General features: G+C 38.1%; 1 protein-coding gene across 6 annotated transcripts in view; it reads left to right on the forward strand.

Annotated features, from left to right (window-relative positions):
- LOC103138726 (phosphatidylinositol-binding clathrin assembly protein-like) overlaps positions 1-12,260 on the forward strand; it is a 31,974-nt gene that overhangs the window by 2,090 nt on the left and 17,624 nt on the right. For all 6 annotated transcript variants that reach the window (XM_016672155.1, XM_016672160.1, XM_016672162.1 and 3 more), the window contains exons 2-6: positions 7,159-7,301; positions 11,047-11,122; positions 11,497-11,599; positions 11,700-11,793; positions 11,945-12,056. In XM_016672155.1, coding sequence (XP_016527641.1) covers positions 7,159-7,301; positions 11,047-11,122; positions 11,497-11,599; positions 11,700-11,793; positions 11,945-12,056 — 528 coding nt within the window. The remainder of the gene's footprint in view (positions 1-7,158; positions 7,302-11,046; positions 11,123-11,496; positions 11,600-11,699; positions 11,794-11,944; positions 12,057-12,260) is intronic.

Raw genomic sequence — 12,260 nt, forward strand, 5'->3', positions numbered from 1 at the left:
ATCAGCCACTCTTTGTGTTCAGCCTTACTTACACCACAGGAGGGGGCCTGTTCTGATTGAGTTGGCAGTGAATAAATGATACAAATTATACTTTTTTTTTTTTTTTTTGCTTTTTTGTTTTTTGGTGCCCTGCAGGCCATGGCGCCCTGGGCAGAAAACCACGTCACCCACTGCATATAGATTACCTGATTGACTGTACCTGCACAGGGTTTCCCCTGCATGTACATTTTACCAGTGATTGTAATTAGGTTAGGTGGCCTTTTCAAGTTTTCTTTTTCTTTTTTTTTCTTTTTTTTACAATCACTTGACATAATTGATAGAGAGCACATCCAATCAACGCAGCCGAGGGTCGGACAGACTGAAAAAAAAGACAGAAAATGAACAAAAAGAGTGAGATGGCTAATCTGGAGGAAAATGTGGATAAATCAGCCGGAGAGACACCACGAGGCAAGTAGCCAAACAGCCTGCGAGTCAGTCATCCAGCTGCATGCCCAGCCAGTCAGCCGGCAACTCTGGCAGCGCATTACTCAGTCATGTCCACAGCAGAGACACTGGGAATTATGGGTCCCTTTAGGGAGGTTTGCCACCGGGCGTTCTGACATCTGTATTACTTTGCCCCTATTTAAATTCAAAAAACAAACAAAGAAAAACAAAAACTCATTAGACTGACTGAAAATCATCAAAAAGCACTGGTGCAACAATAAGTAATTACTGATTGTTTGATTTAATCACTGCCTCGCACAAACTAATTAAGAAGGTTTTAAGTGGACTGTGTGTTTTTTGGGGAGGTGGTTGTTTTGTGGGTAGAAGCTGAAGATTTCTGCTTTGTGCTTTGATTACATGAATTTAATTCAACAGACGACTTCAAATAAAGCATTGATATAAACTCTGAAAAATATCAGACGCAGTGCCTCGAGTAATTAGATTTATTTCTGGCAAATCTTCAAGCACTCGGTAGCTGTGCCGATATTAATTTGTAGAAGGCTGCCCACTTCAGTGCCTGTCATGAGTGGGAGTATTCAGAAAATTAAAGCAAAGCTTGTATAGTTTCAACAATGGATTGTATGTAACTGCTCTCAAGGACAAAATAGTTTCACCTACAACGGTCCACAAAGAAAGCATACATGAGACTTTTTATTGAACTGAAAGGAAACTCTGCTCCTTGTTCCATTAATCTGCCCCAGCTTACTTGTTTAGCTGTTTTGTTCTGTGAGATACTTTCTATTTCAGCTGGAGGGCCTCTCTTGTATAAGGCAGGGTGTAGCATGCAGAGCGTGAAATGTTCAAGGCATCGGGAAATGTATTCGTGATGAGGAGGTCAGTGGTTCTGAACCTGCGGCTGTCTGAGGGGACCTTGGTGACTGAGTGAATAAAGACCCAACAAAACTTCTTTGGAGGAAACTGATGAGTCATATGAGAGCAACGTCAGCCCCTCATTTTCACTTACACCATATCCACGCTCTCTTTGTGCAGCCATCACTGCATTCTTGTTTTTTTTTTCCTCTTTTCCCTGAACTACCTGGTAAACAAGGTTCTAAAAAGCAACACTTTGTAATGGAACAGCCCGGAAAAGCTCTTGGCAGGATTGAGAACAGAAAGTGAGACAAAATGAATGTGTAGAATAGACCTGAGAGCTGGAAGGACAGAAGCCTCATAAAAATAAAAATAAAAATCCGGGGTTATATTTGAACATTTGTCTAATGCATCCTTCTAAACCTGAGTACAGTTTGGTACATGATCATACTAAATATGAAGGTTGAGAATGAGATTTTCTTTCATGGCCACAGCTGCAGGTACAGCTCTACCTGAGTGGCATGTTCTCTTGTATTTCCCATTTTGAAGAGTGGCTAAAAAAAACCCAAAGAATAAATAAATGAAAATATTTTTAGAACTTTATGACAAAATTTCAAAAAATCTGTTTTATATGTATTGTTGAGTGTTAATAGTTATTCTAATTGTAATATTAAAAAAATCCTAATGTTGGATTTTTTTTCTGTAACAGAAAGTAGCCCTTGCTTACCGTTAGGTACGGTAGAGAACCTATAATGCTGTGGGCCGAAGATCCTATGCTCCTTTTTAGAGAGCATGACATCATGAGATTTGTAAAATATCAGGATGTTTTTAATAAAAATCCATTAGAAATTTGAAATAGGGCATTTGAGCAGCATGATGATCCAAACCAGTCTGACCAAACCTACACAGCTGCGCTTACCAGGCAGACAGATCCACGTTCCTCCAGTCCCCAGACTGCTTTAAAGTGTTACAGGAAAAGAATAAAGGCTGCCTGATGTGTAATAACGGGTTATAAAGCATTAACAGCAGTGGTAACAACCTTAGAGAAGCAATAGTTATGATTTAATATAGGACATTTTCCATAATAAATAAAAATACTCAAACTATAATTTGTATTTTTCAACAATTTTCAGTGTGAGATTATGTTACTATTTCGACACGTTTCGGACATCTGGTTTGAAAAGGTGAGGACTGCCTTTTCTTTTTTCCATTCTTTGAACCCAATTGCTAAAAAAATCACAGAGAAGAACAAAAGCGCCGTCGATGACGCCACTTCGCCTCACAGGCAGCCAAGGGTGCCTAAATTGGCTCCACTTACTCCCACATCTGTGTGTCATTTTAATGACCTCATCTTTTCAGTAGATTTCGTACCCTCAATATTTCTTCATTCCATCTAAAGCCAAGGTCTTAAAGCAGACTGAATAAAGTTTTATGGCTTTTTACAGTAAGTCTCTTTATGAGCAGAAATCCTTCACAGACCAAGGCCTTCTATTTTATCTTAAAGAGCATTAAACATGTCCTGAATTTTGAAAAGACACAACCGTCTGACACTGATAACATCCAAGCCATTTTTTAATCACGTTTTCGATTTATATGATTTCCAATGTGCGCTGTGGGTTATCAGTACTAACAGTTGGCCACCATAGGATCAATACTGCTTCCCTCTGGCTGTTTGCACTGCCACATATCGGTGGTTAAATCCCTTCTGATTTTTTTTATCATGTATGAAAATATCTGCCAGAAGAACCACTGAACAGTATAGACAGAATGGAATCATAGCAAGCTTTCAAATAAACATTTCAGTTTGAAAATTTCTGCAGAAAAGTTGCTAAATAAACCCTGAAAGTAAATTGCCTTTCTGGATACCTGGAGATTTCACGCTCCTTACTCTGATTTCAGCCTGGATCAACCCCCCCTGGGGAAATAAGTGGTGTGTCAGCAGCTATCTCCTCGCTTCAGCGGCTAGTTGTCAACTTTGTCTCTGTGAGACCGGTCAGGTTGTGCATCAGGGCTTCAGAGCAGAAAACAGCTGTCTGCTTTAGCATGAAAAGTACGATATGAGCGAAAACAGATACCAGATGTTTCCATGCACACAAAACCATTTCCACCTAAATATAAAAACTGTTTTTAAGAGGAAAACGTAATTCAAACTAACTTGGCTTTGAGCAGAAATAAATATTTACTCCCTTCACCTAATTGCAAGTTGTACTGATTTTAGATTGTTCAGAGCTTAGAGGTGGACTTGCTGTTGTGTCTTGGTGCATCACAACATATGCTTGAACTGAAGGTCATAATTCATGGATGGTGAGATTTTTGAGATTATTTATTCTACATCGTGTTGTCAAACAGGTTGTTTAAGGAATTTCATGATTCCACAAGTCAAGCAGTAATCAGGAGAGGGTGAAGCTTTCCAACATACACACAGCTTTATTACTGTAAACAGAACATTTCTCATTTTTTTGCAAATAAATACAAAGTTTTTGCTTGGCATGTTGTCAGCAGTTCATAGAATAAAAGAGCGATGTTCATTTTACTGAATCATGAAAAGTAAAACCAGAGAAACTGATCACTTTAAGTGGTCTCTTACTTTTTTCCGGAGCTGTGTATTAAAGACATATTTGTTTTTTTATGAATTCTTCCAGACACTGAAGGCGTGCAGACCTTTGACTAATATTTTCCCTTTAAACAGACAAATATCATGGCATGTATGCAGCACAGTGAGTGTCATGCACAGACTGACTTCATTTTTCTTACAGCAGTCAAACACAAATGTGTCAACAAAGCAAAAATTAATGTTTTATTATTATTTCTTATTGAGTGTGTGATTCGTGTGGAGGGTTTCACACTGATAACTGGGCTAAAAAGCTAAATGGCGTCTCCTGAGGTGGATTATCATTTGTGTGTTTCTTCAAGGAATGTTTTGCATCCTGGGATGAAGAAGACTCTAAGCTGTCAGTGTTAAACATCCCCGATGACCTCAGTTTGCTTGTGAAACAATTTGACATTTTCTCAATAACTCAGCAAAATCTCTCCTCTTGGGACTGTTGTTTCCTCCATGCAACTAATTCATTACCTCCATGTTTTGGATGTGGTATTTTTTTTTTTACATGTATGTGTAACTATAGTTTAGGTTACGCATTTACTTGTATCTAACGGGTTCTGCTGCTGATTCCCGTCCACCTGCTCATCAGTTGGTCTCATCTTACTCAGGTTTAAAGCTTTTGCAGAATTGATCCAAGACAAGATGTAAAATGTCTTTACACAGAATCAACAGTCTCATCAAATTACAATCCATTTATCATCATTTACTGTCGAAATGCACAGAAATACAAACTGCTAAGTCAATGAAATCCATAGTCTTTTTATTGGTGTATATCAGAAAATCAGAGCAACATGATTTAGCTGACTTATAGGCATGCAGCTAAATCTGTATATGTAACGCCACAAAATGCTCCTGTGCCATTTTATAAGGAGTCGGTAAATCTCTGGGCTTTAACAGATGCCACGCATTCTTCGTTTGCTAGAATCCATAAGGAATCTGGGCCACAGTTCCTGCAGCCTGACCCAGTTTTATGTCGACTAGTAAAATTTAAATGATCTGTACAGCACCTTGCAAAGGTATTTGCACCACTTGAAGTTTTTCATATGTTCGTAATGCTACCTTGCAGGATTTTATTGAAGTTTCACGACAAACCAACTCACAGCAGTCTGTAAGTGTGAGAAGAGAAGAAAGGGGAACATGGTTTTCAACATTTTATTTACAAATAAAAATCTGAATAATGAGGCATGATTTGTATTCAGCCTGCCTGAGTTAATAGTTTACATAACCGTCGTCTGCTGTATTTACAGATGGAAATCTTTTTGAGTATGTCTCCACCAGTTTTACACTGAGCTCTGCCCATTCTTTGCAAAATAGTTTGAATTCAGTCGTACTGCATGGGGAGCGATGTGCAGTGTTAGTTTTCAAAGAATTTTGCATCAAGGCCAAAAAGTGCAGTTTTGGTCTCATCTGACTAGAACACTTTCTTTCTCCCTGATGGAAACCTGTAAATGGGACTTCTGATTGCTTTCTTTCGGTTGTGGCTTTCTTTTTTGCTGCAGTTCTTTAAAGGCCAGATTTGTGGATTGTATGACCAATCGTTATCCTGCCCAAAGTTTCTCCTACTTGAAATGTGGATTTGTTCCTCTCCTCCAGAGTTACCATGCGGCTCTTGATTCTCTGTCTCCAGACGAACCGTTTCTTTTTCACATCATCTCTACTCTGTGAGACTTTCAATAACTGACACATTGTTTTACAACCTAACCCTTCTCTGAACTTCTCCACTACTTTCTTCCTAGCCTTTCTGTTGTGGTCTTCAAGATGTTTGTTCACTAATGTTCTCCAACAATTGTTGGTCTATAATCCAAATAAAACGCATCGACGTTCTTTGTTGTAATGTTACAAAACTTGAAATAGTCCAAGTGGTGTGAATACTTTCCAAACACACTCTTCAGCCAGTTTTATTCCAACATTTCCTGATGTTTATTAAACCTTTAAATATAGGAAACCGGCACAACATGGCACTCTTACCTCGTTGATATGTGCTTCACATATCCTTAAAGTGAAAAATGTATACCCCAGACAGATGAATTTTATCTCAGCCAAACTAACAAGGACCCTCCAGAGAAAATTTCTCATTCATTACTCTCTATCTGTTAAAACATGTGTCTGGCAACGGAACAAATTAGATCTTGCGGCTTGCTCTACAAACATTTGAGCTGAATAGGTGGAAAGCTGTGCAGCTACATAATGGGGTTGTGAAAAATGTGTTTTTTATTCTGATTCATCTGCCTACACAGTTACTCTTATTAAAACTCTTCTTTGTTATTAGATTTGTGTGCAGTTATTGAGTCGGAGAAAATGAATGCAGCAGTCGATGTGAATCTCAGTGGCTCTCCTTATTCCATTGATTCAGGGCTCCCCAAAGATATAAATTTATGTTTTTTTTCATAGCCGCTGCTTTTACTCACAGTAATTTAAAGCATTCTCCACATTTACTGGCACTTCTGGTAAAACACCATTCAAATTATTTCATATTTTATCACTATGGGACAATCTTACCCTGAAAAAAGTGATTCCAGAAGCAGAGAAAGGGATCTTTGACCATTTTGGACAATATTTCAAGATCCTGCAGAATCCTTGTCCCCTTCTTATTCACTCTGTCCTCTAGTGTCCTTGTGCTTCAAAGTTTTTAAAAGGCCATGGACAATAACAATCTTCCCAGGAACTTTGAAGCAGAACTTAATGTTGCATTTTATGAACATTTCTATGAACGAATCCTCTGATGTTTGTTGCTGAAAAGCTCAATATGAATTTCTGCCTGATCAAAGCACACATCGCCCAGTAGAGTTAGCAAAACTTCTTGTGATTATGTTTGTGATGGTAGGACAGAGAAGACATTTTTCAGATATAGCATAACTGTCCATATATAGATTTGGTGATCCAAACATCAACATGGTTTTGTCTTATTTAAATGGTGTATTCTCTTGATTTTTTTTTTCTCATTTTGAAGAGTTGGCAAAAGAAATGGGTCTATATGCACTTTTACATATCTGAAGGAACAAAGTATGGAGTAATATTTAGACACTGATCATTACAGATAAACTGAATTATGAACATAATTGCATTTATTTAACATTCATTTTATGTTTTTATTTTATTTTTTGTTTTTATCAAAGGATTCTTTCCATTCAGTCAACAGATAATTAAAGATTGGATTTTTTAATTTTACATTAGAGAAATATTTTTGCATCCATTTTTCTACATACTCAGACTGTTTTTTTATTTACTGTAGATTGTCTCATTTTTATTTCTGTGTCCCTCAGACCTGATCCACTGCACCAATGAGCTGAACGTCAGCATCCCCCATCTGGCAGACACGCTGCTGGAGCGCACGACGAGCAACAGCTGGATTGTGGTTTTCAAAGCGCTCATCGCCACACACCACCTCATGATGTACGGCAGCGAGGTAAGCTAAACATAGCGATTGAGGAGCTCAGAACAGCAGCTTGTCTTCTCAAAGTAAAAAAAAAACAAGTTCCAGTATATGATTTTTAAACAAAAATGTATTCTTTTGTAAGCGTAAATCATAGAACAGGGTTTCCCCCGGCATATAATAAGCCTGGCGGGCCACCAGGCTTTACTTGCCCCCCTCCAGACTAACCGTGGTTTGTTCATTTTAAATAGGGTTTAAAATGAAACCTATTTCACAAGCTATTATTTCCAAATGATGATACACCTCTCAATTTTTGTAACTTCTAAAATTATTTTAACATAAAAACTTGGTGGGGCTTAACATGTTTTCTTGGGAAAATTCTGTGGAAGTCATATTTTCTTTCAAATTCAATCCCTCTCAAAAGTGTAATCAAGAGTCTTTGCGGGCAAGACTTTTATAATGCATAACATTAAGCTTTGATAAATAGCTTTCAAACTTTTTACCCCTTTAACGTGACACATATCCTGTTCAATTCGACTACAAAGCAAAAAAAAAATGTCAGAAGACCAAAAGAAAACAAGATGCAATAACCTGTTTGCATAAGTTGTAAAATTTTGTTGATGTAATTAAGGCAGTTAGTAATGAACACGTCCTTTTCATCAAGCAAGTTTGCATTAATTCATTGTGTGCGTTCGCTGAGGCTCTTGGATGAGATTGTATCTTGTTGACCTTCCTTCAGAAAGCCTGACTTGCTGCTCTGCAGGTAGCTCTCTCTCTCTCCGTCTCTCAGAGGGACGCCTTCCTCGTGTCCGACGCGGACCGATGAAGCTTCCCGCTGACATTTCGGTGGCCGGCCTGATAAGTCGCCTCGCTTTGCTGCTCGTTCTACACGATGAACAAGAGGAAAACATCAAACACGCTGAATGATGAGCAGCTGGGATCAGATGAGACAGAAAGCATGCGGCAGGGTGGTGACTCTCTAAAAGCAAAGCTTTTAGTGACCTGACGGTTTGGACGTTTTAAGGGCTGCTTAAACTGTCTGAGTGTGGCTTCTTTGACTGGCTTAGCAGAAACAGAAATCACTGAAGATTATAGACTAAAAATCAGACAGCTATCCTTCTTTCTTACAATGAAATTGCTTTGTATAGAAGAGATGTGATTTAGGAAAGTAAGATTAATTGTATTAATCCGGGGAGTGGAAGATGAATGGTGTGAGTGGCTAAAACTGCTGGTAAGTTAAAGGATCTTCTGTAAGGGAGAAAGAAAGTTACATGAATCAGTTTTGATAGTAAAGTGTTGCTGTTAACCACAAAACCTCAGATGAAAAGAAAGCAGGAAAATCATGTCTTCGACCCTTATTGAAAAACTAATAAAATAAACCAAAATCTATTTTTTGCAGCTAATAAACATTTCTTAATTTAATTCCAACATTAAAAACACACTATCAAGGTTGCTGGAACAGACTTTAATGAGTTAATTCATTTCAGTTACTTTGGACAGTTTTAAGCAGTTTATGTTATGAAGTTTTGTTTCTGGACCTCTTTTTAAAGATGGCAAAAAGGACAATTGTTATTTCTGGTAAAATTTGTGTAAAACTTCAAAGAATAAATTCTTTTTTTTATTGCAGCAGCATTATTATCTTTTGCAGAACATTTTGGTAAAAACGTGACCTTCAGATTGAGAACATTTAAAAAAAAACTGACAGGCACCACAGACATGGCCATGGTATTCTGTAACTTACCTGCTGTAAAAATTCTTATTTTATATCAGAAATTGAAACCAAACCCACTGACAAAGAAGATTTTAGGCATAGAAAACAAATTAAAAAACCTCACAGCTCTGAGCAAATAGTGCTTTAGCTGATTCAACATTTTAAATCCTTTAAACCTTTGTGTGACGTGTAATTAGTTGCCATTTCCTTAACTATGCAGTGCTTGTGTTATAACACAGCAGCTGGCCTGATTACTGCAGGCTTGTTGTTTCAATCCCTTAGGGTGTTTATTTTTTCAACACAGAAGATGTTCATTTTTTTCTAAATCCTGGGTCACCCTGTAGATTTCACCAAACACAAATAAAGAGATAAAACAACAACATACTCCACCGATACACATACAGAAAAATATATATAATAATATTAGATTAGCTTTTCCTTTCCAGCTTTACCAGAGATCATAGAGTGCCTATTTTTAAACCTCTAATTTCCTGTTTTTTAAACTAAACCCACACTGGATGATTTGCATGCCTTTTATGAATTATTTAAATGTTGCTGAGATAAAACGAGGTTACAAAGATAACCAATGGAGGCAGTAAGACTTCATTGTCTCCACAATTTAAGCATATTAGTCATGTGACACAGCAGGCCTGAGTAAGCGCATGTTAATACAGGGTAAGTGGGCTTTTGTCCAGGGTAAAAAGGCTTAAGAGGGTCATTTCTCCTGTGACACATAGAATTACCTTTTGTGTGTACCGATGGACGTCAGCTAATCTTCTAAGAGTCAAAATCAAGCAACGTGCAGCTAGCCGGTCAGAGAGCAACCTGCCATTTTCTAGACACCGTAGATTTTTTAATAATAAAGTTTCCATATAAAAAATGAAAGAAACACAAATTCAAAAAAGATGCCACTCCCACAATGTTTGCAATTTTTAACAAATTGATGCTGTGCTTTATGAAAACTTCTATTGGCTTCAAATAAGGCAAACTTATTTAATAGTTGATAAGACACACCAGAATAACCAACCACAGCATCATGTGCAGTTGGGAAAGAAATTTGGATACCTCATAAAATGTTTACCTTATTAATAAGATGTTTTATTAATAATATATTTGAGATGTTTGCAGATTCTGCTCCAACTCCCAGAAGCATCTCAGAGGGATCAAGATCTGGACTTTGACTGGGTTCAGGGTTTTCCTTTCTTAGTTTTTAACCAGGTCTTGGTGGTTTTACTGGACTGTTTTTGGTCATTGTTCTGTTCCGGGTCCAGTTCCAGTTTAGCTTAAACATTTTCAAACATCTCCGCTGAATTCATGATGGCTTCCATGATAGCGAGCCGACCTGCAGCCAGACATCCCAAAACGTGACTCTTCTACCTGTGGGCTTCTTTTATTCCTCCAGTAATTTATTAGGTCTATTTAAACATCTCCACTATTGATCAGATAGTTCAAATTTAGACTCATCTGTCCAAAGAATATATCTCTCTCTGACCTTTATCTCTCTCTGAATTGATCTGGTCTGGAAACATGGACTCTATGTAACCACACAGTGCCGGCTGCAGGCTTCATGGATGCATGTTTGGGGTTTTGGAAACTTCTTGTAGCATCTTGCAGCCTGTTTTCATGGTAAACTTTCTCTGTTGGCCAGAACTGGGCATATTGGCAGTTCATGGCCAGTTCTGGGGCTTGCAGATGTCAAATATTATCTTCATGTGTGCTACATGTGTGTCATTTTAATTGCGGAAATGCCCTGATTTATTCCTCACCAGAATTGTTTTTATTTCTTTATTTTAAATATTACTAAAGATTATTTTTTTCTTTTACTTTTTGAAAATTGATATGAAAGATATGTGTTTGTATGAGTTTATCCTTCAGGAATATATTACAAACATATTCACTCTGTTCGAATTAAACTCAACCAAACTAAAACTTGCACAGAGATGCTTCTTTCATGACTACCACGTCTGCTCATGCGTCCCGGTGGACATACCTCTCTACTGCCAGGCAGCGGGACGACATAAATCACTAACTTTGTCCTCTTTGTTTTGTCTGTTTTTCCTCCATCAGAGATTGATGCAGTACCTTGCCTCCAGAAACACGCTCTTCAACCTCAACAACTTTCTAGATAAGGCTGCACTACAAGGTGATTTAATGCCATTTGACTGTTTGTAGACTCAGCAGTGCTGCATGCCTGACAAAACAGCTTTCTGTCGGACTCTCCCTGGCTCTGTTTCACCATCAATACGCCAGTATTCAGAGATGATTTCAAAAGATCTGGGGCTGAAAAAGGAGCTCTTTGTTTGATACAGGAAGGTGCTGAATTTTGCTGAAAGCTGAAACAATGCCCAATGTGTGATTACATAGTCAGAAGCTAAAAAAGAAAGTGAATAAGTCTAAAGCAGAAAAAAGCTAGAGCTGGTTTTACAGGTGAAGTAGAAGGCGGTGCAAAAATGAAAATAAGAAGGTATTATGGGACGTCAATAAGATGTAATCGGTCTCTAATGCTTTTCTCTCCAGGATACAACATGTCAACCTTCATCAGACGCTACAGCCGATACCTGAATGAAAAATCCATGTCTTATAGACTAGCCGCAGTGGACTTCACCAAGATGAAAAGAGGGTACACCTCCTGCACAAACAAACTGATGGCGCACGCAGCACATGTATGCCTTCCTCTTTTGTTCACCATTTCTGTGTGTGTGTGTGTGTGTGTGTTTCAGGGCTGAGGGTGTGATGCGCACCATGAACACAGAGAAGCTGATCAAGACTTTGCCCATCATACAGAACCAGCTGGACGCACTGCTAGATTTTCAGGTTTGTGAACAGCGGCTTGTGGAAACATCCCCAGCCCTTCATCTTTTTCACATCCTGTCGCATTAAAATCATAAGCCTGAAGTGTAATTTGCATTTGTATTGAAACTCTTTGAGTGTGAATGCTTTGATTTTCCTTCCTCCTGTTCTACAGCCAAACTCCAACGAACTGACCAATGGCGTGATCAACACAGCGTTCATGCTGCTGTTCAAGGACTCCATACGGTTGTTTGCTGCTTACAACGAGGGAGTCATCAACATGTTGGGTAAGTCAACAAAACACATAATTCATTTAGTTTGATGAAATTCTTCTTAGCCAATCGATTTATTTGCAACTTTCATCTAAAATTCAATTCAAACCTTTGATTAAGAGCGTTATTATAAAACATTTTGCATATAAGTTGTAAACAACTCCCATTTCCTTTCCACTTTTTCCCCCCAAAAATAGCTATTATTTATTTTGTGACATT

The sequence above is a fragment of the Poecilia formosa genome, unplaced genomic scaffold, assembly GCF_000485575.1.
Source record: "Poecilia formosa unplaced genomic scaffold, Poecilia_formosa-5.1.2 Scaffold3, whole genome shotgun sequence".
Classification (NCBI taxonomy): Eukaryota; Metazoa; Chordata; class Actinopteri; order Cyprinodontiformes; family Poeciliidae; genus Poecilia; species Poecilia formosa.